The sequence below is a fragment of the Drosophila eugracilis genome, unplaced genomic scaffold (genome assembly GCF_018153835.1).
Source record: "Drosophila eugracilis isolate 14026-0451.02 unplaced genomic scaffold, ASM1815383v1 contig_1897, whole genome shotgun sequence".
Classification (NCBI taxonomy): Eukaryota; Metazoa; Arthropoda; class Insecta; order Diptera; family Drosophilidae; genus Drosophila; species Drosophila eugracilis.
The window spans coordinates 1,092,704-1,119,539 of record NW_024572751.1 but is presented as its reverse complement, the minus strand read 5'-3'; the positions used below and the strand labels follow the sequence as shown (position 1 = coordinate 1,119,539).

Sequence of the window (26,836 nt, the reverse complement as noted above, 5' to 3'; positions counted from 1 at the left end):
CCAGTTACAAGTGCCCAATCCGCCGATATTGTTGTTTGTCACTCGGCGGCTTTTGAGTATCATGTGCTTGATTCTAAGGCGGATTTATTTTGTTGTAGCTTGTTTATTAATGCCTGTAGACTAAACAGCCGGTTACAGGTGTGATCGGCGTATTGGTAGAAATCTTAGGATACCCTAGCAAGCCAACAAAAGGCAAATGAATGTGCTGTCTTGTTTACATTGTTTATAATTCTCGATTATCAGCATATAAATGTGATACCCGCTCGTTACTTTGTGGAAATAATCGTCAAATTCGAGATGGTCTTTAAGTTATTTAACTTATCGCCGGGCCATACAAAGTTTGTTTTACGTGTGGCTTTCTGGAATTTGTATATATTTTATGTGGCTTACGTGTTCTGCTTAGCCAAGTAGCTGGATTTTATTCTAAACATTCCCAGAGATTAAATTATTGTGTCATCGAATGGGACATCTTTTTGTTGGCAAACAACTTTATTTTCGCTGCCTTTTTCTCGCTTGTTTATTGTGTTTGAATCGAATGACAGCAGCAGCGGATGTATCTGTTACCTGGAAATTAGTTTCGTATTTCTGGGAATGCTTATCTGGGGAGAAGCTTTCGAGGGAGCACATCACTTTTATCAGCAGATACGGGAAATGCTCGGGGGAAAGTAGGTTAATTATACCTTTAAGGGACATCTATTCTAGTTTGATAACTGATACTTTTGGTTCTTTGGTGTGACATTTCGCTGTTATAATATTTACCAAGCATAAAGTATAAAATGTTCAAGAAATATAACTAAGAGAGCACAAAATTCTTTTGCTGTTGACTTTCATAAAGAACTGCCATTTAAGGAGTGTCTTTAATGAGCTGAAGAAATAAATAAATATGAAGGAATAACGATAACGAGTTGACCATGGGACACCAGCTCTAAGTCCGTAGCAATGACCCAACCCATTTTCCCGACTCGCATTTATAGAAGCCCAGAAACTCAGAACACGCCCACACCCACGCCCCGGCTGCATTTCGATGGTTTGTCGCTGTGATGGACCTCACCCAACGCCCTGCATTAGGTGTGCAAGCCAGGCGAGGTGTAAACAGGTTAGTTAATGACTGAATGGGCAGGCAGGAATTCACGTATGGGCAATGCGAGCGGGGAGTCTATTAATAAAGCCGCGGGCCGGCTTGTCATGCGAAACTGGGCTTAAATAAACAGTTGCTGCAGGCCGGCTGTTTTTGTAGCGATTCGGAAAAGGAAATTCGAGTGATTGGGTAAACAGAACATAGACGTACTCGAATCCCGCAGATATGTCGGCCACTTGACACTTTGGCTAATGGCAGCACATGCAGATACATTTGTATCTGTGCAGCACATGTAGGTACATAACATATGTCACACCCGGCAGTTCAACGACTCCCAGCGACCAGTTTTGTTTCCATTTCGAAAAAGAGCTCGGAAAGGGAGTTAATTATTCGAATTTCGTGATTTATGAGGCGGCTTCGCGACAGCTGACAACCCTAGAGCACTACTGTAGGTACTCAGTAGCTGTTGTCGCAGATTATATCGAAATTTGTGAATTTAAGAGGATTATTAGCCAGTTATTTGTTCAACCGGTTTGCCAGCTAATAAGCATTTGCCACCTTTCTACGCGTCTTTCGATTACTTAAATGTCCTTTGCATCTGCAAGATACATACTTCAAACCCCCACTCCTGACCGATTTCCCTTTCAGCTGGGCAAATACTCCCCCACAACGAGCATTAATGTAGCAAATTGCTTCAACACAACGCCAGACATATCGCTTACATGCCTTGCACACGCGATGTATCCGCCAATCGTCGTGTGTAGATACATTTGTATCTCGCAGTGTCCATTGTTGCGCCGTCTGAGTGGTTTATTTATATCGTGTTGCTCTTGTTTCGCTTCTGCTGCTGCTGCTGCTTCTGTTTCTGTTTCAGTTGCATGTTGCCTCCTCTGCCCGTTCGCATTTCATTTCATTTGGCCCCATAACGTGGCTGCACCTACCACTCACCGTGTGTATCTGCGAGATACATTGGCTGCCGGTTGGTTTCCATTGAAAGCGAAAGTGCAGCTTTACGTGTCCGCAGTCTGTTAAAATGCATTCCTATCAAGGTTACATTACTTGCGGGTTTATAAATATTATGACTTCCTGAACTGGTTACGTGTTTGTTTGTATGGATCTTGAAACATTCCTATGATTTCATAATCCTAAAAAGAGAAAGACCTTACACTTGATTTTGGTTATAAATATTTAGCTTATATTATTGTTGGATTATTACAAAGTGTTCTTCCTGTCATACATTCTCAGGTGCTTGGTCTCTGTTGAAAACGAAAGTGCTAATAAAATGCACTGTCATCATCTTTGTATTAATCTCAATTAATGCATACATTTTCCTCGTCTGACATCTAAGGTAATATTATTGGTATGGTTTCCAATGGAATTGTAAAATATTTTCCATGCGATAATGATCATGATCTGCCATTTCAGAATGTCAAACAAGAAACATTTCAAGCTTTGTTTTGATTTCGTTTTTAAGTATCAAACTCTTTCAGCTTAATACTGTAAATATTTTATTACGAATAATACTGTTTCTTAGATAGTTCGGTTCCAAAAGGCAATCCAGCTTGTATAAAAGTTAAGCGCAACCAATCTCGTATTATCGTGGCTCTTGTTCTTAGGATTTTCCAATCATAAAGCCAAATCCTTGAGATTAACCCCATCAAGTGGGCCATAAATCAATGTCGGCGGAAGGTTTAACCAACTACACTGGCCGTGCAAAGTTTCGCACGAAGGCAATGGCACTTCCCACACCTTGCCCCTTGAACTTCCTGTGATGCCACATGCCACAATCTACTCCCGGCGCTTGCCTTATTTACTGCGTACCACTGCGTAGGAGCATAGGGTATGGAAAATTTTCACACTTGAGCACATCAAAGTTTATCAACGTTCTCACTGGACCTTGCCATGCACTGCAAATTGCAGCTGCAGCCCCAGCCTCAGCCATGTGACAGTTGGCCTCGTCATCGTATGTTTTATGGGCTCTCGTCTGGGCACTTGCATCTGAATATGGCCAGTCGATCCGATACCCCCCGAAGAGGTATTTATAAGTCCGGGCTCTCGTGCGCGTTGTTTGCCGTCTTATCAGCCGCAACTCCGCTTATCACGTGCTGTAGTTTTCCGCTCTTGTGGCATTTCCATGGAAAATTCTGCCTCACACAGATTGCCCTCGATTTTCCACTAAGACGGAATAACAGAATAATTAAAAAGAGTGTTCATCGAGCAACTAAACTAAGTTGTGTTTGTTTTCCCTTAAGGATTTGGCTAAAATATTGACATATATTGATCTCTTTTCTTATAGAAATATCTGCACATATATTTAATATTCTATTAACTTAAATTTGCCGCCCCCAAAAGTTGCAGCTAATTCCATTAAGGGAGCCACAGCCCGCGACCAGTTTATTCGCTCGACTGGCCATGACATTGACACACTAAGACTTTGGCTGCAGGTCTTTGTATTTATTTATTTATGCGGGAATTGCACAATTGATCGGGGGACGACCGAATAAATAATAGTCTCCTCAATGGGTTATTAATATGGGCCATAAATTATGGAATGGATCCCACCTTCGCGGCCCAATGCAGACCGAGTGGCTAGCCAAGACCTAGACCTAGACCCGAACCCAAACATAAACCCCACGAGCCACGAGTCCGATCCAGAGTATGTCCAAGACCTAGACCCGTGACTTGTGGACGTGCCTGGCCGCCAAGCGTGAACTCCCATCCATTCCAATCCAGCGGAACCTGCACTCGATTCGAGTCGAGTCAAGTCAAGTCAAGTCGAGTTGGACTTACAGTGTAAGCGCCTTGAGCTCGACCGGTTGTGGTCAGTTTCGAGTTCCCGCTCTGCTCACTTATCGAGCGGACAAGGTTGGCTTTTTCCACCATATGACTACCCGTATATTCAAATTGCTCTCTTCCTATATATTCGGCCCGATAAGGCGCCAAACGCGTATTTACGGCCCTGTCAAGTGTTTGCGCACAAACACCATTCAAAAGCCTGCCGATGGCTCCTCCAGAGATAGTGCCAGGGACACATGTAAGCAGGCTTCGAGTACTGGCCCACTTCAGTGAGCTGGTGATCTAATCATCCGCACTTCAGACCCCCAGCTTGGCACATTGGGCAAGGTATCATGACAAAGGACACTTGACTGTATTTAAATGGCTTAATGGCTCACTTAGTTAGGTAGCCTTAAGCTTAGAAACTCCAATTAATGAACTATAAATCATGTTTTATCCTTACTCCTTACTGCTTAAATTACTCCAATGACCATATCCTTTCATAACTGCAAAAAAAAAACCTTTTTCTGGGTGACAGCCACAACACGATTCCCAGTCGCGTGGGGTCTAATGACCCATTTCAATTAGCCTCCCCTCGCTCCCCAGAAGCATTAACTATAATTTGAGTGGGCTGGGTGAGAATTGGAAATATAAACAGCCTCACACGACTTGATCTGGCGTTAAATTGTAAAGTCTGTCAGTTTACAGAAACATATGCCCCGCCCCTTGAATGGTTAACTACCAGCCATTGTTCCGGCCAGAGTCGTGTGATAGCGACAGTTGTAAGGCAAGTCGAGCTAAACTTCAGCCACTTTCGATTTCACAGCCAAGTGGCGTATCTTGCCCCCCCTTCAACCCCCAAACCCTCTGTAGTCCAAGCCCTCCATCCCAGCAATTCTAGTCAGTCATCATAGTTCACGTCATCATCATTGAACTGCTGTGCTGGTTTCTGTAATAACCCATGCTGTATAGGCCGTGTTTTGTTGTCGTAGGTTGTTGCCCATTGTCAGTCGCCCATGATGTCATGAAGTTTTTGAGTTAATTTGCATTATTAACTGCTTTGTTTGTTGCTACCTCCGCGATGTAAGTACGTATATTATTGCGGAATAGCCCGGCGAGCGGGCTAAAAGTGAGAGGAATCTAAGCTATCATGGGTTGTAATTGCTTGAGTACAGATGGCACTTAGCACGGATACTATCGAGGGAATTAATAAATATATTACATATCTGACGATCCAGCACCTAAGTATTTTCTACTTATTGTAAATTAATTAGCCCATATTTAACTTTACACTTCTATGGCCCAATTACGTTTGGTTAGAGGGATTTCTCGGGTTCTCTTACAAGTTTAATGACCCAGCACCTCTTTTTTAATTATGCCCACAAATTAAATGTTATGAATAAATCTCCTATATAATTAATGATCGCCTAGGCCTTTCTTCACCTACTGATCCCCTTCAACTTGAATTTGATGGGAAATTCAAAGTTCAGGCAAATCGAATGATCCCTAATTTGTTTACACATCGATCTTGATTAGCTGCGTCTGTCTGCAATTCATTCCCCTAATGATGATCCCTGATCCCCTTGCCAAAACCCAAATGATGGATAGTGCTTTATGTTCACCCATATAGCGCATGCACTCAGATAGCACATGCAGGCTGGCTTCACTGTGGCTGTTGTCTGAGCAATGACGACGACGACATCGTTCCGCTCGACCGACAACGGCCTGCTAATTACCACGCTAATGTCGGTTCAATAGAGTTCACCGAAAGTAAAAGTTTCGCAACCGGAGAGTAAGAGAGAGAGATAGAGAGGGAGAGAGAGAGAGAGGGAATCGCTTGGCGGTAATTGGAGCGCAGCAATTAACGGCCAAATCCCATAGCCATGTTTTTCGACGATAATTAATCGGTTGGAGTACTTGCAGCGCCTAACGGTATACCGTTAGCAGTTACCAGTAACCAGTTACCAATTTAACCGCCCGAGAAGAGCCCCCAACCGAACAGAGAACCGATCGCCACCATGAGCATCATCGATAGCGGCAAGTACCGCTTGCGGAAGGACTGGGCCAGCGCTTCCATTCCGTCCTTGGTGAACATCGACGAGCACGACGGCGACTCCGGCGACACGGAGGGCAGTCTGAATGCCACGGCGCCACTGCCTCCACAGAAGCCCCCGCGGCGCAGCTCCCTGGCCCTGGGACTATTCTCCAGCAAGTCGGACAAGAGCCAGAAGCGCCGCAGCTCCATAGCCGTCTCCTTCCTAAGGCGGGATAGCAGTAAGGTGAGTGTTACACTGTACTACATATTTCGTAACTAGATTTGATAAAAATGATTATTTATCAAGAAAGTAAGGTTTTGAAACTGGATTAATGGAATAATAAAAATCAAAAAATGTTGCTAAATTTAGCATATATATTCCTAAAACGGAAAGAAAGAACCATTTATGATCCTAATAGAAAAGAAAATTTGCATTTTTCAAAATTACGACTCTAGTTTTTCGTTTTTAGTTCAATTTTTTTAAAATTTTGAAAAGTATTAAATGCTATAAAAACCCAAAAAGAATCTTAATAGTTCTAAAAAGGAATCTTTTCATTGCAATAATTTTAAAGAGAAAGATACCTTTCGCATACAGTAACTCTATGACGTCTTCTTCTCAGTTTAAAATCCGTTGTTTAGTAACAAAATATAAAAATAAATAATAAAGTTTAAGCGATCTAGCTATCGAAAATTAAAAAATTCTTTACATATTAAAAAAGATGACAATTTTTAACTCGTTTCCCCTTCCTCCTTACAGAACTCCACCAAAGACTCGTACGAATCGGCTGTGCGCAGCGAGAAGTCCGATGGCTCCGGCACACCCACCAGCCCGGAGATCGTGTACAGCTCCGAGGAGAACATCCGGGCCAGTTCCCCCAACGACCCAGGCAAACAGACCTTCTTCGAAGACGGCAGCCAGTCGCCGAGGCCAGTGCTCCAGGGATTGAATACCTCGTACGAGGGTCCCGACCGCCAGAGGCGCCGGCGCAGCTCGCTGCAGACCAAGTTGGACAGACATAGACGCAAGAAGATGGAGTACATTAACCAGATGAGCTTGGACTCCGGAATGATGTGCAGTGAGTCCCAGAGTGACCTGACAGGCGACAGTTTGGCCGAAGGATCCAGTGGCTTTGCCAACGGAAGTGGAAACGGCAACGACGACGAGGACGACATCATCGATCCCAGCCACGGAGAGTATTTTCCGCGCGAGAAGCGCCACTCCTGGTGGAACATATTCGTGCCCGACAATTTCAAGAACAGGTTCGCTCCTCTCTGTTTGCCTCTAACCCTCTGCGTGTTTAACAAGCGCCTTGCCAAGTGACTAAAATGCATCGATTCCGTAAGAGAAACCCCTTGTGCCCCAAAGCCCACCCAATCTCCTCCTGCTGCGAATGTTGAACTAACACCCGTCGAATATGTGTGATTAATTGCCGGCATGAACCACTCCCACACCCAGACACACTCTTTCAGATACATTTCCGGTCTCCCTGTCCTGGAGATCCAGCTTCAGCTTCAGCTCCAGCTTCGCCTTAATTTATGCGATGCGTTGGGAGACATTTCCCCAGAGGAGAACCTCCGTGCAGCTGGATTATTGCCAGTCGAAGCTCTCGAATGCCAATTAAGCATAACGATTCATAAAGTCATTCATCACCGTCAAGGGTTCTAATTAAGGATTTCTGATACGAGTTTTCCTAACGGGTTTTCATGGGTCATAGCATGAAGTGAATCTCAAAATCATTTCGTTGCATTCAAGTGAGTAAAATGTTGACTATTGGGAGAATTAGGAATATAGTTAATCGGAGGTTAACGATACGAGTATGTGGGAGGAGTGCTATTGAGCCAACAGCTTCTCACACCTGCTCTTCTTCGCCATATATAGAAAGATATTCAAAGACCTTCGCCTGGGAGCTCAGTGGTTCATTCACTGACCCCGACTTCGAATCCGAGTTCGACTTCGACCCGGAGACCGGGCCAAGTCATTGCCATTGCCACATTACCTCAGAAGCCCAACGGGGGCTTTGGATCTGTTTCAGCCTTCGGACCCGCCTCGACTCCATTAGCCGGCTGTCTATCAGTCTGAGGCGAGGCGGAATAAGCCTCATTATGCTTACCATAATTATTGTTTTTAATGCCCGCGCAAATCTTAGCCCCCGGCGGGGGCAATTAGAGTCGGAGACTCCTGATGAAAGGCGTAAGGCCCTCGGAATCAGCTGATGAGCGGACCCTAAGTTATGGGTTTATCGGGATATCGGCTTATAAATATTACACATCGATATCGATGCTTTTCGTGTAATTTGTGCTTCCTTAAAAAACAGATTCTGTTCGTTCTCGTCATATCTTGCTTTTAATTACCCAGCATTTTGTTTTGCTTTCCTTCGGTTGTCACACTTTGCTCAAGTCTCGACTTTGTCTCTGCTTTCGTCTTGTTTCGCATTTTAATTATTTTTGATTATTTGTGATTGTTTTGTTGTTTCATTTTCTTTTTCATTAATTAAAAACGAGAAACAATGGAAATTATTGCCTGAACAACAAACCTTTTGGGTGAAATTATTGATGAACAAATAAGTCAAAATGTTTCCCCTTTCATTTCGTTTTCCCATGAAAATGAAACTTTGAATGCAAATCAGTTATAGAACATCTATCTCGATCTAAGGTCTCTTCTACAAGACCTCTCCTTCTGCTTTACGTAAGCGTCATGGGAATAAAAAAGGCGGCATTTTGCAATTGCCAATGTCAATTAAACTTGTAAGGGAAATTAATGGAGCGCGCAAATATAGCGAATTGTCCAGCGGAATGTAAGCAAAGGCAATAACACTAATTGGCCATATTGACTATATCGATCGTCTCTGTTCCTATGGGTATATATAATACTGTATATATATCCAAGTAGCTCGTTTTTTAACTGCCAGGGCAGCACGTTTTTATGGCACGCGATATGGATCTGATGGATATAAAGAGTGCATTTTGAAAGGGGTTCCAAATCAAGCAAAGAGTGGATTGCAGTTACGGCTTAAAACTGCCTCTAATAACCCTCTTCAATAACAGATTTTGGTACTCTAATCCACTTAAAATCACAAATCATTTGTAAGCCACGCGATAGATGAAGATGAAGGGCTTTGCTGCTTTGCTGCTCTTTGAAACTTTGAAGCAGAAATGTATCCAATCATGGCAATCGATTGACTTGGTGCCTTTGTGGATTTTTCCCATCAGACAACCGCCGAAAAAGCCGCTAAGCCGTTAATTAAGGCCTGGTCCAAACAGCCTCCAGTCACAAGGCAGAACTCGCCTCACGTGAGTATTTGCTCAGCTTGGAGGAGCTCAGTGTCTCCCTAGCCGAGCTGTGTGATTTCAATTTGGCTTCTGTTTCAGTCTGCTGTTGGCAGAGTATGAATTCCATCAGTCACCCAATCGGTTAGACTTTGACTTAGTGAATCCGAGTCTCCGGCTGGATAATGCCCACACAGTAGTTAGTTAAATAGCACAACAGTTTGGCAAATATTTGATCAGCTTATATGCTTGTGTGCGACTGAATGCAAATGCCATAAATCGTCAGATACAGGGGGTTCTGACGCTATCTTTAGAGCCAAGTCTGTTGCCCAAGCGTTAGCGCTGTTTTTGTTTAAACAGTGCAATAAATGGTAGAAATATAATGCCTAAGGTATTTCCACTGATTTATGTGGTTTCTATTTATTTATTTCAATTTGTTTACTTGGGTGTGAGGTATTGCTTGGCCCCACCCTTACCCCTTTTAACTATTAGGTTGTCACTGAATAGTATTTAAATGTGCTCTTCTTCTGTATCTCGCAAATAAAGCAATAAGTCAAGTCATTCCCCTAAAAATGAAACAATAAAAATAAATAATTTAACACTCCATAAAGTACTTAATTATAAGCAAAACCTAAATACTTTACACCTTGTCATATATTAATCTCCTGCTCTGATTCACTTTCGCAGTAAAGCGTTTAAGATCGATATTCCCTCCATTAGAACTGAATCATGGGCCGAAGAAAAGCACCCTAGATACAAGGTTCAAGTGACTCATTCCGCCTTCGAGTGCGTAGATCAAACTTTCGTTGGTTGTCAGCAACCGTCAATCCCGCACTCGAAAGTGTCTCAGTATCAGATTCGAGGGGCAGGCACACTCTCCCGAGCTGGAACCCACTTCAGCTTATCAAATTAGCACAGAAAACAGGCAACAATAAAGGCAACCCTTTGGGAGATGTAGTACAACGTTCACTTGACTTTAACCATCAAAAACTCGCAACGCCCCTTTGACTGCGTCGAGGGGTTTTGGGTGGAAAATACAAACAAACCCAAAAGAGGGAACAAAACACAAACGATCGAAATTTGTGACAGGTACTTGGTACTTGGCCAGCCCAATGGCTGGAAAGTATACTTTATTATATTGTTTATAATCGTACGATTTATGACGAACTGACCAAAGACCTCCGTAAGACCTCATTCGGGTTCGGCTGGCCTGACATTTCGGTATCAACTTTGCTATATCTCTTTATGGCCGCCCAATATAAATATAAATTGAGTCGTAATTCATTTTTAGACCTGCCCATATAGTATACAATGCTAGTAATCGATTTTGACATTTCCCCCTGTCATTTGTTTACAATTTCTGCCGCCGCTTGCTTAAAGCCTCTCTAATACGTGTTAGTATATATATTAAGTTCAGGTTCACTAAACAAGTTGATGTAATCCTATGCGTTCATTTGCCTCAGCATTCAGCGACAATCACTGCAAAATTAATTACCCAACTCCGGGCTTGAGAAATTCTTGAAGATAATTAATATTGCAACTAGGTAATACGTTTAAATTCGAACGAGAGCCCAGACAGCTCGACGTTGTCGGGTGGGTTTCCAGTAATGATCAGGTGTGATTGGATGATTGATCAGAAAGACACTGCTGGGTGGCTAGTCGTGCATGCTAATTTGCTGGATATGAGGTAAATATGGTGATTGCAGTGAAAAGTTTACAATCCAGTTGAGGGTTTTATGATTGACAAGGGATGTTGATTGGGCAAGAGGAAGTCAAGTCGCTCGACAAGTACTAAAGGGATTATCTTAGTCATAGTATATTATTTAGTTTATTCTCCATATCTTTTACTTCCAGTTCGTTTCTGTATCCTAGTTCATATCAAGCATCTTTATTGGGCATTGTAAAGCGAAATTCCCTTCTCACGTTTTGTTTATTCAACTACTTAGCGGGCATTCTAAATTAGTTACGCAAATATTTACCCAAATTAAACATAAGATAACATTTCGAGAAGACGTAACCTATTGCAAGCTGTCGCCAGATCAACCTGAAAGCCATAAACTATGTAACTTGAGTTAAGTCAGGTCTACACAGATATAAACTGATCTAACATAGGTTAGGTCTACTCGGGTTGCAAATAAATTATATCATGATCCCATTCCCATAAAATATACATATTACACCTTATTACCATGATAACTATCAGCAAGTTTAGACATATTCAAATACCCCTATATTGAGACCTGACCAATCTGCTTTTTAATTTTGAATCGTAATGCTAATGACGGTTTGTCAAGGTACAACTCATCAATTATCATGATTTTGCTAAGGTTTATTCAGAGCCTGAGTTATATTTCGATTCAAAAGATGCTTTCATTTGAGCTGGCCTTGCTAGAATTGCTTCCAGTTTAACTATGAACACATATATGTTCCACGATATACCCACATGTCTCTTTAGAACCACCCCAACTTAGGTTCCACATTGGATGGCATTTAAGTGGGGATCTGGGGATCGCTTGGGTCGAGTGGTTACGTGCGTGTGTGCACAAAGTCCACAGAGGCAGAGGCCTTTTATTGCGCTCGGCTGGCTGCTGATTTGATAAATATATATATATGAATACATATATGTTAATGTCAGAAGAAGGGGCAGCCGGGTATCCAGAGTGATAACATCCAGAGCCCATGCCATTAACAATGACAGACCCACATCCACGGGATGATTTCCATGGCGGGTCTGGCAGTTGGAAATGGAACTGTCGCGTAGCGAGACATTTGAACCGATCTCTCTCTTGATTCAGCGACTGGATCGCACCCGAAAAATCGCCGATTTATGCAAATGCAAAGTGGCAAAGTGGCAAAGTGTTAAACTGGATTCTCAGTGCCTGTAGCGAGAGAGTGTGTTGAGTTAATTATAATTCATAATTTATTTACAATACAAATTGCTTATATATTTATCACGAAATGTGCCAGCCAATTAGGCATTGTGGCATTAAATATTCATTACATTTAACGAAACTCTTTAAAACCAATTAAATGCAATTTCTTCAAGCACCCAATTCGGACAGACACAGAATGTCTGCTCAAGGGAGCAGAATGGAATTGAAATTGAAATTCGTTCGATTCGGAATCGAGTTTTGCATTCGTTTCAATTAGATTCTCCCTTTGTTTACTGGGCGAACGCTGTCTTCCCAGTGCCCAGTGATAAGGCGGCTCTTATCTTAATTTACGTAAAGCAAGTTTCAATTTAAATGGAAGATAACAGTTCCTCGGCGCTGTTGTTGCCGCGTCAGTTTGTGTAAATATTTTGAATTTTGGCCAAACGGGTTTATTGAAATTTCGCCTCTGCCTTTCTTTGTTTTGAATCGTTTTTTTTTTATTTTGCCTGTGGAATTTACAAAAGTGAAGGTCAGTTCAGTCAGTCAGAGGAAGAGAAACAAAGGTGGCTTAATTCTTAGTATAAACTATCGTCTATCAAGGGGCTCGTCTGTCCAGATCTTGGCCAGGTGTTGCTATTTGCCCCTAAGAATTGCCTCAATCAGCTGCTAACGAAGGCAGGCTGACACTTCCCACAGATTGGCCACGAAAATTATAGCCGACATGCTAAATACCAGACAAACACGACACTTTCAAACTAGATTTTATGTGAATACCAAATACCAAATGCCGATCAGGCAGAATAAAATGTATACAATCGGGGGGAGAAAAAGTAACAAACGAGTTGGTGATGTTTTCATTTACGACGCCGCTGGCGCCGAGAAATTAAAGGCAACTGACCACAATCAGTCGAGCTCACACCCGCTTGGCATTACAAAAGTGATATAAAACGCAATTAATTGTTTCAATTAAGGCCGGTCCAAAAAGTGTTGGCGTGCAATATAAATGTGCGGCGATTATTTCCTCGTCTGCGCATGACTAAGAACGCCGCCAGCTAATTTAAATATTTGCAAATACTTTTTGTGTCTTTTTGTAACTTTTTTAAATCCAAAAGCCCACCAGAAAGCGAGATAATGCCGATAGCAGAAGCCCTGACGTTGACTTTCTTTCTCCCTGGCTGCGGGTGAAGGCCAACCTTAACCCAAATTTCGTGTTTTCTTTTGGCTCTTGCGGAGGAGGATTAATTTCAAGTGCAGATTGGCCAGGCGGTGACCTTGTCCGGGGGTTCATGAGTAATCACTGGGGTGCTGTGAGCCACTCGAATTCAGGCATGGATCGTCATGGATCTGGAGATCACAGTAGGTTAAATTCATTCACTATGTGTGATCAGCCAAAGAGAAGAGATATTTTTAGAAGGAGCTTGCGTGAGCCAAAATTATTTCCCTTACGCCATCGTCACGTGCTGAGTTTCCCCTTGAAAATGACACATTTTCTGTTGCAGAAAAACAGCGCAGGCAGCGGCAAAAATGTGTCCAAAAATCCAATTAACCTTTTTCTTCGTCGTTAAGTTGGTAGCAGCGGACGAGCAAATACAAACAACATTTCGTTCGCTTTATTTTTCCAGAGCCACAGAGCCACAGAAAGCCAAGGCAAACAGAGATAACAATGCGGCATAAAAATTCTAATTATGAGGTGGGCGGGTGGAAGGCAACCTTGGGGGAGGGAATTTAAATATGACTATCAAAAGTCGGGTAGAACAGTAGCAGGGAAAATAAGAGTTGAATCCAAATCAAAGCAGAATTAATACACGTGACACGTGATTTACTAGACAACTGCTGCAGTTTGTTGGCAGTCAGCTGATAAGGCCGACTTCGGCCGCTTTTTATTTGTGTTTCCATCGACAAGCTAATTAATTCTGTCATCAATATTTTCCACCACCTACAACACTGACAGCCAAATTGAATCATTAAAAGTCAACAGTGTCAAGCGAATTTATCTTTTGCTTGTTTTAGCCACATTCACTGTTCCCCCAGCTCATCTGTCAACTGCTGGGGCTATGATTGATCGACCAGTTAATCGGTATCCGATATTTTCCCGAAAACATTCATCAATTTCCCTCAATTATCTTAGCCCTTGAGTTGTGTGCTGAGACAACACGGGAATTGCATTTAATTTGGGGTTTAACTGGTTTCTAGTTTAGTGCAAGCCAAGTAATGAACTAAGTGCAAAAAATTAAACACAGAATGCAGAACGTCATAATCACATCCCAATATTATTGGTAAGCTAACGTGTGTCTATACTTGTTAAGAGTTCTAGCCATAAATATTACTGCCTGGTAACCAATATTTGACAGCTTCATATCTTTATGATCATCGGTTAACACACTCTCGATTAGATCCCAAACCGAGTTTTTACTTTAATATTTGCCAAGTGCATGAGGTCACACTTAATATTAGTCGATCTTTCAGTAATGAGATATTTCATGTGTGGATCAACGAACTTAATTTACTATTTAATCTGAAGTGTATATCTTGTGGACTTGTGCCCAACTTCCGGTCAGCTTCAAACCATTAGGAAGACCATTATAATCAAGCTCTCCAAGCATGATCTTGAGCACGTACTCGTGTTTCCCACACTTCCATCCCAGTTCCCTTTTGTTTGCTCATTGAGCTTCGCCTTTTTGGCGTTGTGGGTCAATGTTAAGCCAAGCCAACAGGTTTGGCCAACACAGGAAAGCGAAAGCATCAAAAACTTTCATAAAAAACGAATTAAAAATAACAGATATTAACTTGGGACAATTACAAATTTGAGATGTTTAAACAAATCTTTTAATCGCTTGCTAAATGGCCGATGTTTGGAAATTGCCAGATTAAGAAATGCTTTTGCCATTGACCCATTGGGACAAAGCTGTTCGCTAATAGTTCCCATAAATTTCTTCGACACCTATTAGACACAATTTCTGAATCGATTCAAAGAGTCTTTATAATTGCCCCAAATTTAGATAAACTGTCTCTGGCAAACGTTTTGGCCATGGACTATATCAGAGAGAGTTTGTCGGGCGTCTGGGTTTGGGTATAAAATTGTATATATATATTTATGAAACCTTGAGTTCTGGCAATCTTAACTGAAATAGTCGCGAATTGTGGGATTTTTGTTTGGCTCATATCATATCGGTCTATAAACGGTTCACCCTTGACAAGCTAAAGTGTATTTTCGCAGCCCAAGTTGGACATTGCCATTAACAAGATCTCGAGTGCCTAAAACAAAACGAAGTTTCTAAATTCCCGAATATTGATAAAGCTGATAGTATCAGCTGATTGCAAATAAATGGTAATTCTCAAAAGGCACTTTTCTGCGAAGCACTCAAGACTCTCAAGGTTAACTTTCCCTTATCTCAAGATGGAACTTTGTTTAATATAATTATGATATAAAAATCTATAAAAAATAGAAAACGTCCCTCAGGTCGGTCTCATTTACTTCTACGACCTCACCCGATTCTACTTTTTTCCGGACGTGACGATTCCAAAGCAATTAGCCCAAAGTCGTCTAAACCACGTGCTGCCATTAGACATACACCCATGTACTGGCACTGGTATATCCAGGTATATAGCTAACCATATGGAGAGCAGTCAGACGGGAGGATTCAGAGCTGGGGGTCCGATGAATTCCTCTTACTACGTGTGCATTCCATGAAATGGCGTTTGTTAAACTCGCGCGAGATACTGTAGTTTGAATTTGAGCATTTCGCAATTACATATCTTTATTTACCTTTTTATTTTCTCCGTTTATTTCTTTGGACCTACTGTATTTTGTTTTGGCACAATTTGCTCATTTAATTGGTTTTGTTCGCCTGCCCCGATGCGCTCCTTATGATTTGCGAACGTGCCAGGTCACGTAGGGCTAGTCAAGATGTTTCCAGTTTGTCACGCAGCGTTGACAATTTGGCGATACCCGTGCGCAGGTAAGTTGCAACTAACGATTCCACCTCTCCACAGAAACACCCACCACCCACCACCCACCACTCACCATCCACACAAATGCAAATGAGCCAGAGCCACACACTCACTATATATCATATATATATATATGTATATCTGATATATGTAGAGAAAAAAGCCTATGCATGACATAATTATCCAGCTGTGTCTATGTCTCCATATGCATGTTGAATGTAGCATGGCCTGACTGTACTTAACCCACCTGCATGCTCATAATTGATAACCTATGCACTTGTAGAATTAAGCAATAACTATATATACCGATTTGAGTTTCAGCGAATTGTGACCATAACTCTAAAGCCAATTTGGCAATTTATGAACTTTCGAACAGGCCAATCGATTGCAACAATAAATTACCTTTGCGGTTTGTAGAAAAGTTAAAAAAAGTCAAGCAAAAAACTAAATCGAAAACGGCAGGCAGCAAATATTGATAATTTATAAAGCCAGCGGTCTGTGCTCAAATTACACTCGCTCCCAGATTATTTATAGATAATCTTAATGTTTGCTGTCGTCTTATTAACGATTTTTGATAATTTATAAGTCGCGTGTAAGTGTAAATAAATGGCTGATGTTAATTGATACAGACAGATAAAATCCGCGCTTCGAAGGGTGTTAGATAAGGCATTATTCTTGGGTTAGATTTCTGATCCCGTACTTAAACCTACCCCAAGAAAAGGCCATAACCTTTGATGAGTCACGGCAAGACATCAACAATGAGTAAAGTCATTTTATTATCAATTTCACAACTGCAATAATCGCCAATAATTCGTGTTATTGTGTTCCGCACATTACGTATACGTAGTAAAACTGAGTCACTGTCTGAGTTCGACTTGGACAGTCTACGATTCGATCCATCAGGTAGTAGTAGTAGCAGTAGCGGTAGTGGTAGTAACACCCCCGTGGGTTGTTGACATTTGGCTTCGTGGAACTGTGCCAGTGAAACGACTACTGTTGCCTTTTTTCGGTGCTCATGCCACTGATCGCAGCCCAGGGCCACATTCCCGAAGGTAAACAATGCACAAGAGCGATAAGATACATACGAGTATGATCGAGCCCTGAATGATTGGCTTTATGCGATGCCCCCTGGCTATCAATGACACACCGCATTCCTGCCACCTTTATTTACAACACCTCGAGTAGTAATGCAGCCACTTTATAGCCAAGTTTGTGGGAAATATGGAAAAAATCACGGGAATTACTCAAATCAGCCATAGGTTATATTATTTTTTATTTTGTGTGTCCAACTGGTTTATGCGGAAGCGTGTCTGTTAGCCATTTAAAAACTAGCCGGCGATTAGTTACAGTGATTAGTGAAGGTAATCAGTTAGGCAGTGCCTAGTGATGTCTCAATCAGAGATAAAGAGATTTGGCGAAAAGATCTAGAGTAAATCTATATGAGATATTAGTTTTAGCCACTTCTGATATTTGGATCGCCTTGCTTTTGCTGACCTCCTCGGCAGCCGAATAGAAGAATGCGAAAAATATATTCAGCCTCCGAAAATAATATTTATGTCATTTACAATTATTCGTGTTTACTTGCTGAACAAACGCGAAATATTTTCCACATAAAGGCGAAAGCCAACTGTGCAAATGGGATTCTATGCTAGGTCGCTGTCTGAACTCAATTTAACTGGCTAAATAACTCAGCTCAACTCGTCGTCAAATGTGGCCAACTTAAAACCAAACACAGTTGTTTCAGCCCAGAGTTTGTTTTTGCAAGGGTTTTTCACTGGAATAGGCCTCCCTCCATACGTGTGTTAGCTTTTTCAGCTGCGCGGCTTAGCAAAGACTTTCCATGGAAAATTCTCATTTGCAAATGGCTAGCTGGCAGATATGGCTAGGAATTAAAAATGGGGAAAACAAATATCGAAGGTGCCACAAATATGCGTTAAATAATTATTTAGTATTTGCCTTCTTTGTTTATCTCCGAACAAAGGCAGTTCTGCTTCTGCTGCTGCTGCTGCTGCTGCCAGCTGAAAACTCCCGCTCGCATATTTATTTTTTATCATTGATATTCAATTATGGTTATCGCCGTTTGCCGCTAATTGGCAACGCAGTGAAAAGACACGCGCAAATAAATTTTTATTATTTCCAAGGGGAGAGGGGCCGCACTTGATCGGCAGAAGGAGGGTTCAATATATTTACTATTTATATTGGTGAACATTTCTCCCCTCTGTCAGTCCTCGAATGCGGTTGTCACTCACTTTGTTGTGATACAACTATCTTGCCGCAGGAAAACTTATTTTCCCGCTCGAAGTCGTAACGGAAATTAGTTTTGCCAATCAAAGGGGACCGCAATAATAAAGAAAATTCCGATGCTTATGTACATGAATGCATAAAAAGGGAAAATCTGGGAATATGTATGTATGTGACTGAAATTCAGCAGTTAAATACAGCAAAAGTTTGATGACATTTTTAAGAATCTGGCCAAACATGTATAATTCAATGATAATATCTACTTAGATTTACTACAAAGAAAAATACAAATAAAAGCTCATAAAAGGGGAAAATCCTTAAATAACAAAATGTATGACAAACCCAAAGGCGTAGGTGTGACAACGAACACCGAGTTTATCTATTTAGGAAAGGTAGAAGAGAAGCTAACTTTGGTCATATATCAAGACGGTAGTAAAGTAATTCTTGCTTGCCAACTATAGATAACTCTTGGCTGATTCCAAGGGGTTCTGGGGAGGAGACCCAAATGAACGCGGAATTACAAGTATGGAGCTAGGAAGCACACGCGCCTCCCAAAACGCCGCGGAACTTTGGACCGACTTGAGACTTCGACGCATATAAAAATGCCGAAGCAAACTAAACAAGAAACGAAAAGGAAAATATATTAATGATTCTAAAACTTGCAGTGTACGACAATTGAATTTAAATTGAAGTCGGAATGCCGCCAGTCTCAGATTTGGAGGCGTTGTCGTTGAACAATCAAAGCAATCTACGAGTAGTGTTGAATTGGTATGCGATTGGCGATCGGCGATCGGCGATCCACGGATCGCGGATGGATTGCCACGACTAGGCGATGACGCAGCGAAGAGTTCTACAATGACGACGGATCGACCTGAAATCGAAGAGAGCTGGGTGAGGAGAGGCGAATTCTCCCAGGAACAGATCCCACTTACCTCTGCGAATTCCTGGCCAAACGGAGAAAGGCTCGTTTGGTGCTGCTTGTAGAGCTCATACCGGTCCACGACCGACACCTGGCGATAGGAATCTGCCGAATAATGGGACACCATAATGCCCACGCCCTCGATCAGGGCCAAAAGGACGCCGCCCACCAGGGCGCTGCTCAGCATGGAGGTTAATCCTGCGGAATAGATAATTTTTGCCCTATTTTGAGACTGTATCTTGGGATTTCTTTCTGCTAGGAGGAAGTAATTCACCTGCAAGGATATACTCACCTCCTCGTGCAGCCAGAACGCCTCCGGTGGCCGCCCCACTAATTATCGAGTTCCACGGGTCCTCCATCTTCCGGTAATAGATCAGGGTGCAGTCAATGGCACTGAAGGTAGCGCCCCACACTGCAAAGTTCCCGCCCACCAAGGCGGATCTGGCCCGAACTGCTGCCAAACCACCGCTCAATCGGTGTATTATTCCGGAGGGAGCGTTGCGAAACCCCTTGATCGCCTGGAAGGCTCCTCCGCCCAGGGCGCCCATGGCAAAGGCTCCGCCACAATCTTCGATTATGCGAAAGGGACACGGCTCCCGGTCGTACTGCGTCATGGTTTTTGACTTTACGAGTTTGGAACAGTTCAGTCGAGCAAGTTGATTGCACGACGAATAATAAGTCGTTAATATAAAAGATAGTTAAGCCAGAGCCTACTTTTAAGGTCAGATATTGAAAACAGAAACCAATTAATAGTTGCTTACACGAACATACACTTTAGCCTACTCAGTTCGAACATCATGAGATTAGATCAAACATAATTTAAATTAAACATTAAGAAGTGTCACACCGAAGCGGTATAGTTCAGAGACACAAAGTTAGTATATATAAATCCACATTAAATGATTTCATTCTACTCTGAAGATCGTTTTTCCATGCACTTTATTAATCTATCAAGCATCTTAAGGACAAGTCTCATGAGAAATCGTGACTTCTCTCCGAGCATGTAAAGGCTAATCAAAATAAAAAACAAAAAACAAATCGCAAACCGTTTAGAAAACCATTTAAAATGCGACGTTTTGCCTTATTCGGACACTCGCCGATCGTCAAGATAATCTTTACAAAACGATAGCAAATGCACAACAAAAAGGCTGAGTGAAAAAGGCAAACGGGCAGCCAATAAATAAATTGTTATTACCCGGTTATGGTCACAATTCGAGCTGGAAATTTGTAAGTGATAAGGATCGCAACAGATTGCGCTCTGATCGCTACAAAGCCCAAAAATTCCATTCACAGTCGATCTTACAACCGTTTTGTGACTTTTCCAGGAGCAAATCGCGCAGCGTGGATCACGGCCTTGCGGCTCCGTTCGACTTGGACTCACTCCGCTCCAAAGTGGAGCAGCGCTTCGAGAGCGTCGACAAACTATCAAGTGAGTATTCAATTTGACAGGCCTACTAACTAACTAACTAACTTGATCTTGAAATGGGCGCTAAAATAATAAACACTCTCCAAACTACTTATTTGAAAATAAAAAAGTTTCTGCCTATGTAAAAATTCAGGTAAAGTAGGAGAATGGTCTCAATGGGGTGAGATAATATTACTTATTTACTAACTAGATCTTAAGATAAGCGCAGTCGAACTTTGTAAGGTAAAAAAGATTTTTTATTTCGCAATAAAAAGTGATTGTTTATAAGTGCAGGTAAAAAGGATTCTGTCATTAAATTTTACATTTATTTTGGTGGAATATGGATGTTATTATCATAGATAGAATGATAGAAGAAAATTAATATTCCTTTTAAAGAAATGAAATTGATATATATTTAAGAGTTTTTTTATTATATTTATTTATATATTTCATTTTTTCTTATTTTGTGTTAAATATATCTATAATTGTCTTTGACTTTTTAAATAGTTTACTTTTGCTTTAGGCTGAAATGTAAAATGTATGTAGAATTCAAAGATTCTCGCAATTTGCTATAGGCGTCGCTTGACAGACTTTGTCCGCTAGGTGACGCTATGTTTTAATACACGGACGAAATAAAGATGTCAAATTGACACTGTCAATATACTTTCAAGTACTAAATAAAGGCTCCATACAAATCTACTTAATAAAATATTTAAAAAAAATATAGAGAAAAGATTTTTGGGGCTATTTTTTTAATTAATTTATTATTATATTTTAATACAATTAAATAACTAAAACTATAAAACAAAATTTAATTTCATCTGCCCGGTTCTCATTATTCTAAATCTTAAAAGCATTACAATGCATTACAAATTTTTTATTATACCCGTTACTCGTAGAGTAAAAGGGTATACTAGATTCGTTGAAAAGTATGTAACAGATAGTAGGAAGCTTTTGCGACCCTATAAAGTATATATATTCTTGATCAGGATCAATAGCGAAGTCGATTGAGCCATGTCCGTCTGTCCGTCCGTCCGTCCGTCCGTCCGTCCGTCCGTCCGTCCGTATGAACGCTGAGATCTCAGGAACTATAGCAGATACAAAGTTGAGATTAAGCATGAAGATTCTTGAGGTCCCGGGACAGCGCAAGTTTATTACAGCATCATGCCACGCCCACTCTAACGCCCACAAATCGCCAAAAACTAAAAGTGCTGAAATCTCAGGAACTATTGCAGTTAGAAAGTTGAAATTCAAAAATTATAATCTTTAACTGGCAGCGCATCTTATAGTGGTACTACTATCCGGCCACACCCACCCATACGCCCACAAGGCTCAAAAGACGGTTTTCGGATTTTCTAGAAAAGCTGATATCTCGGTAACTATAAAAGATAGAAAGTTCGGATTCAGCATGTAGGTTTCTATTATGCTCCCAATGCGAATTGTTTTTTTTTCGATCAAGCCACGCCCACTCTAACGCCCACAAAACCTGAACAACCAAAAATGCAAAAATCTCAAAAACTATAAGAGCTACATACTTTTATTTAGGATCACGTATTTAGGAGATGCCTTGGCAACTTTCCATGAAGTTGCATCCGGCCACGCCTACTCTGACGCCCACAAACCGCGGAAAACTGTGGCGTCTATAATATTATTATGAATGCCTTTGTTTGACCTTGTATAACTTATTTTTGTTAATATCTATCGATTTACCAAAGATTTTTCAAATCGGAACATTATTTCGCTATTTATGAAGAAATTAAGGTTATAAGGCCTCACATGGGCAGTGACGTCACTATAAGCATACTCAACATACTTCCTCTGAAAATAGGTGGCGCCTTGTGAATTTCCACTAGCAAAATAATATTTTAAAATTTTGTAAAACAGTAACGGGTATCTTATGGTCGCGGCACTCGACTATAGCGTTTCCTCTTGTTTTTAATTTAAAACAATGCTCAGTACTCACAGATAATAACGGTGCTATCGTTTTTGAAACTTACAAACCTATGTAAATCAAATCATTATGTAATTATTTATAACAGAAAAGAACATTTAGCAGGGTTAGACATTTGTTACTATTACCTATAAGTAATATAATTGATTGATGAGTCAATGCAATATATTGACTAGTAAACGACGGGGTTACCATTACCCAATTCTTATCTGATTTTTCGGTATCAAGTTGCATAGTTTGATAACATTTGTGTTAGGCTGATTTTGTGTTTATCGTCAGTCGCGTAAGTTTTTCGCACGGTTCGGTTGCAGAATGTTACAGTTTAAAAATGCGCGCCCAAGCGTACAGCGTCTAAAAGCCTGACAACTTGACAAATATGATGAGCCAGCATTTTGAAGAATACAAATTATTGTAAAGTCAGCGGCAAAATGCTGGAAATTATTGAGATCTACTACGATATTAGTTCGAACGCGTTCTCGGTTATTTATCTGTGCCGGCAGCAGGTTCCGTCCGAGGGTGTTATCTTCTCCCAACTTCGACCCGATGGCAATTTGTTTGAAGTCTTCAAGCAACGTCAGCGTCCTCCAAAAATACTCCAACCGCCGAGTAACAAAATGCACGTGTGCCGCCATCGAATGTTATTAATTATTATTTCTTTTCGTTTCGCAGGGCAAAAGTCTTCATTGCCCACCATACCCACCATTTCCTACACCGTGGGCAATCGCGACACCCTGACCTCCGTGGCCGCCCGGTTCGACACCACGCCCTCGGAGCTGACCCACCTGAACCGGCTGAACAGCTCCTTCATCTACCCGGGCCAGCAGCTGCTGGTGCCGGACAAGAGTGCCAAGGACGACGCCTCCAGCAGCTCAACCCACGACGCCGACGGAGGCAGCCTGTCCGGCAAATCCAGTCCAGTAGAGCGCAAATTGTCCGGCGACGAGAGCCGTGAGAAAGGTAAGCCCAAGCCAAGGAAAAGCTCCGTGGAAATGGTGCAATTGGTGCGACGATAGTGAAGCATTTGCCATCATCGCCGCTTGCGGTTTTAGTTGCACGAGCTCTGCATGCCCACCAGGTCAAAAAAGCCATAACCAGGTGCACCATTTTAAAATTAAGTTCGTTTACATACATAAGTACAATTTGATCTCCAATCGTTATCCGATCTGCATTTTACTTATTTTTATATTACGCAAAAAAAATATTTTATATACATTTTTTTTTTAACTTTTCACAATTTTAAAAATTTTTTTAAATTTTTGTTTTTCGAAAACAAATATTTTTGCAAATACGCGTAATTATTTTGAAACTTTATCTTTCAATTATTTTTTTAAAAGTATTATTTTATACTATAAAAAAAAATTAATTTAAGGGGAATCACAAAAATCGTCTAAGCCGCTTACTCCAAAATAGATTTATATGTATGTATATATGTATGTAATATACTTTTGTATATAAGTACATAAATATGTACACATTTGCATTTATATACATACATAAATATTTACGACTAAATATATTAATATAAATAAAAAAAATATAAGCACCATTTCCAAAAAGGGCAAACCACATACATTAAATATTTTTATACACCTCATGAAATTTCTATGAACCCCATAAATAACAATGACGATTACAAATTTTGTTTATTGATGTAGCATTGCACAGAGAAAAGTAATACAATTTTTAAAAAACCATTAAGTTTCTATACTGCATACATATGTAGTACATACATAGTAGGTTAATCGGAAGTTTTTTTCTTGTTACACATAGTAAGGAAAATTATTTTATTTTATATAACTTTTATATCTTTAGCGGTTTTAGAACCATTTTAGTAATTTTTAAAAAGATAAAGAACACATTCATGAACCCCCTTATTTAATTTTCGTTGACTGAGTATATTTTTAGTATTTTTTGTTAGGCGGTTTATTTTAACTCTCGTAGCGTGGTCACATTGCCTAGCCAATGTTTTTTATTCTATAGAACGTGTTATTCCGCTGTTTTGCACTTAAAAAGGCGATAAAATCGAAACGTTCGAGTGCCGAAAGCCACGTAGAGAGAGCCGGATAATCCAAGACGTAGAGTGCTGCGGGACGTACTCAAGATCTGCAATTTCAGCATGCACACTGCTGTCTTCTGGCGCAATGGAGGTTACTGTTTGTTTTTTTAACCATTGTTGTCTCTCCGATCTGTTAACAAGTGTTAATTGCGGTTGACAAACTGTTAGCCTTGGAAGGTGCCGGTTTTCCGGAAGCCAACGGCTACCCACGGGTCACGTTTACACGGGCTTATCCCTGGGAATTGCATCCCGGTCGTAGCATTTGTTAATTGGCCTATGCATCTAAGATTTTTGTTATGATTTTTCGGAATTTACAAGCCAATTATTAAAACTAGTTACAATCAGAAAATATTATTAATGTGAATTTTTCATTCCGGAATTTATCAGGTCTATACATGTGCGAATACACAAAAATACCCTGTGAGAATATTCACTTTTATTAATAGTTTAAGCTTTATCCTAATGAGATTCCGGAAAAAAAGGCGTACACTATAAGTTATCTCCGTACCCAACTTTTCGTAGTAAAAACGTGACAATGACTTAGAACAACAAAGGAGGTCACAAGGCGCAGATTTAGTTTAAACTATCCCATATATCAATTTTGCTTTCACTATCTTATCGCCGGCCACGGGTGTAGTTGATAAAAATCACAGCCCAGCAGCAACAGCCCTCCGAAAGCACCCCGCACCCAATAAATATTATATTAATTAAATGCCGTTTCTTGTAGACCAATATATTATATTTTTTGCACCCGAAGACATACTAATGAAATGCCGTTCTTTGCAGACATACTTGAGGGCCTACGCCCCGGATCCCCGAAGCCAGGACACATCGAGCGCGTGGGCGGCAATAGCCAGCAGCAGGCGGAGGAGGAGGCCAACAAAAGCGACGATCCGGTGATCACCCAGCGCTTCCTCAAAATCAATGTGCGTCACATCACGGACGGACAGGGTGTGGTGGGAGGCGTCCTCCTGGTCACACCCAACGCCGTCATGTTTGATCCCAATGTCAGCGATCCATTGGTCATCGAGCACGGCCCGGAAAGCTACGGCGTCATTGCTCCCATGGAACTGGTAGTCAACGCCGCTATCTTCCACGATATTGCGCACATGCGAGTTGCTGGAGGAGCAGGCCAAGGCCAGAACTCCGGGTCAGGCGATACTGATAAGCCTGAGATCTATTATCCCAAACCAGTATTAGTCGAGGAGGACTCCAAGGAGTTGTCCGAGCAGCAACCGCTGCTGGGCGAAGACGGCAAAGAGCGTTTGGATGGTGATTTAATTTTCTTGTTCGCCATAAACCCCTTGCTAATGGATTTTTATTTCACCAACAGCTGAAATTGGATCGTTAGAGATTGCCGACGACCAGGAGTCGCTGTGCTCCAGCACTGGACGCGATGGCGACGCCTTCCCCAAAGCCTTCGACCGCGAACGTGTGGAGGTGAAGCAGCTCAGTATTAATAACCTTCCCATTTACTGAATCGAATTCTCTTGTAACAGGACTCTTCTACGGAAGCCAAAGATAGCGCTAAGACTGACGCTCAAGACGATGAAGACAAGAAGACCGGCCTGGGCCTCTCCAGCACTCGCTCCACTCTCGAGGAGCGGCGCAAGAGTTTGTTGGATCACCACTGGGCCATTCCGAGCAAAGACCGGTTAGTGTTTACCCAGCTGCCTCACGCTTTGTGTTTCACACGTTCTCCTAGCAATTTTGTTTGTTGAACAACATTTAAATTTTTTTTCTCACAACGCGAAGTAATGGAACTTTTTGTGCAGTTATATAAATTAATTTTCTAGACATTTATGATTTCCAAAGTGAATTTAATTTATAGATTTACCATTAATAATATCGTAGGACTTTCTTATTTTGTTGTGCTTCATGACGGCTACCGTTTTGTTTAAAAACCCATAAACATTGATAGAACTTTATTCTAATTACCCAAACGAAAATAACAAACTCAAACGGAGCATTATAATTCGATTAATATAATATATGACAGCTAATAATAACTTTGTTGATTGCAATTTTTGCGATTTAAATCTGTTTACCATTCCATGCTATAGACTTAATTATTTTTAAAATTCCAGACTAAATACGCGTTTGCTTTAAAATAATGTCGATAGCGAGCTTTTAATAAGTGTATTATCTGAAGTACCTTGCATAAAGTAATTAGCTTGGAATATAACTAAGTGAACTCTTTTATCATTCGGAAATCATGTTAGATAAGACTTTGGCTTGCCAGAGACCACTTTTAATTGCTTTAATAACTTTATGTTTGTATTCTT

At 41.1% G+C, this 26,836-nt stretch overlaps 2 protein-coding genes across 19 annotated transcripts in view; one reads left to right on the top strand and one right to left on the bottom strand.

Annotated features, from left to right (window-relative positions):
• Positions 1-26,836, top strand: part of LOC108115283 (TLD domain-containing protein 2-like) — a 54,258-nt gene that overhangs the window by 4,493 nt on the left and 22,929 nt on the right. For 6 of the 18 annotated variants that reach the window (XM_017226649.2, XM_017226646.2, XM_017226661.2 and 3 more), the window contains exons 3-10: positions 5,777-6,132; positions 6,646-7,148; positions 15,916-15,987; positions 20,465-20,568; positions 23,165-23,452; positions 25,338-25,823; positions 25,885-25,991; positions 26,051-26,205. In XM_017226649.2, the coding sequence (XP_017082138.1) occupies positions 5,872-6,132; positions 6,646-7,148; positions 15,916-15,987; positions 20,465-20,568; positions 23,165-23,452; positions 25,338-25,823; positions 25,885-25,991; positions 26,051-26,205 (1,976 nt within the window). In that variant the 5' untranslated portion in view covers positions 5,777-5,871. Of the gene's footprint in view, positions 1-5,776; positions 6,133-6,645; positions 7,149-14,070; positions 14,305-15,915; positions 15,988-20,464; positions 20,569-23,164; positions 23,453-24,463; positions 24,643-25,337; positions 25,824-25,884; positions 25,992-26,050; positions 26,206-26,836 lie in introns of those variants that run through there. The other 12 variants (XM_017226650.2, XM_017226647.2, XM_017226655.2 and 9 more) reach the window with 9 other exon arrangements.
• On the bottom strand, positions 18,845-20,434 carry LOC108115287 (probable mitochondrial import inner membrane translocase subunit Tim17 1). Its single transcript, XM_017226665.2, has 3 exons — positions 19,432-20,434; positions 19,153-19,337; positions 18,845-19,091 (listed from the first exon to the last, which is right to left on the bottom strand). The coding sequence occupies exons 1-3, from the start codon at positions 19,751-19,753 to the stop codon at positions 19,071-19,073; spliced, it is 528 nt and encodes a 175-aa protein (XP_017082154.1). The 5' UTR covers positions 19,754-20,434; the 3' UTR covers positions 18,845-19,070.

What these genes read in the sequence shown, in the direction of transcription:
- LOC108115287 (XM_017226665.2), bottom strand. Translation starts at nt 19,753, where the DNA reads ATGACGCAGTACGACCGGGAGCCGTGTCCCTTTCGCATAATCGAAGAT. An exon ending in CGTTCTGGCTGCACGAGGAG is followed by an intron (nt 19,338 to 19,431) that starts GTGAGTATATCC and finishes TCTATTCCGCAG; the next exon opens with GATTAACCTCCATGCTGAGC. An exon ending in TTGGCCAGGAATTCGCAGAG is followed by an intron (nt 19,092 to 19,152) that starts GTAAGTGGGATC and finishes CTTCGATTTCAG; the next exon opens with GTCGATCCGTCGTCATTGTA.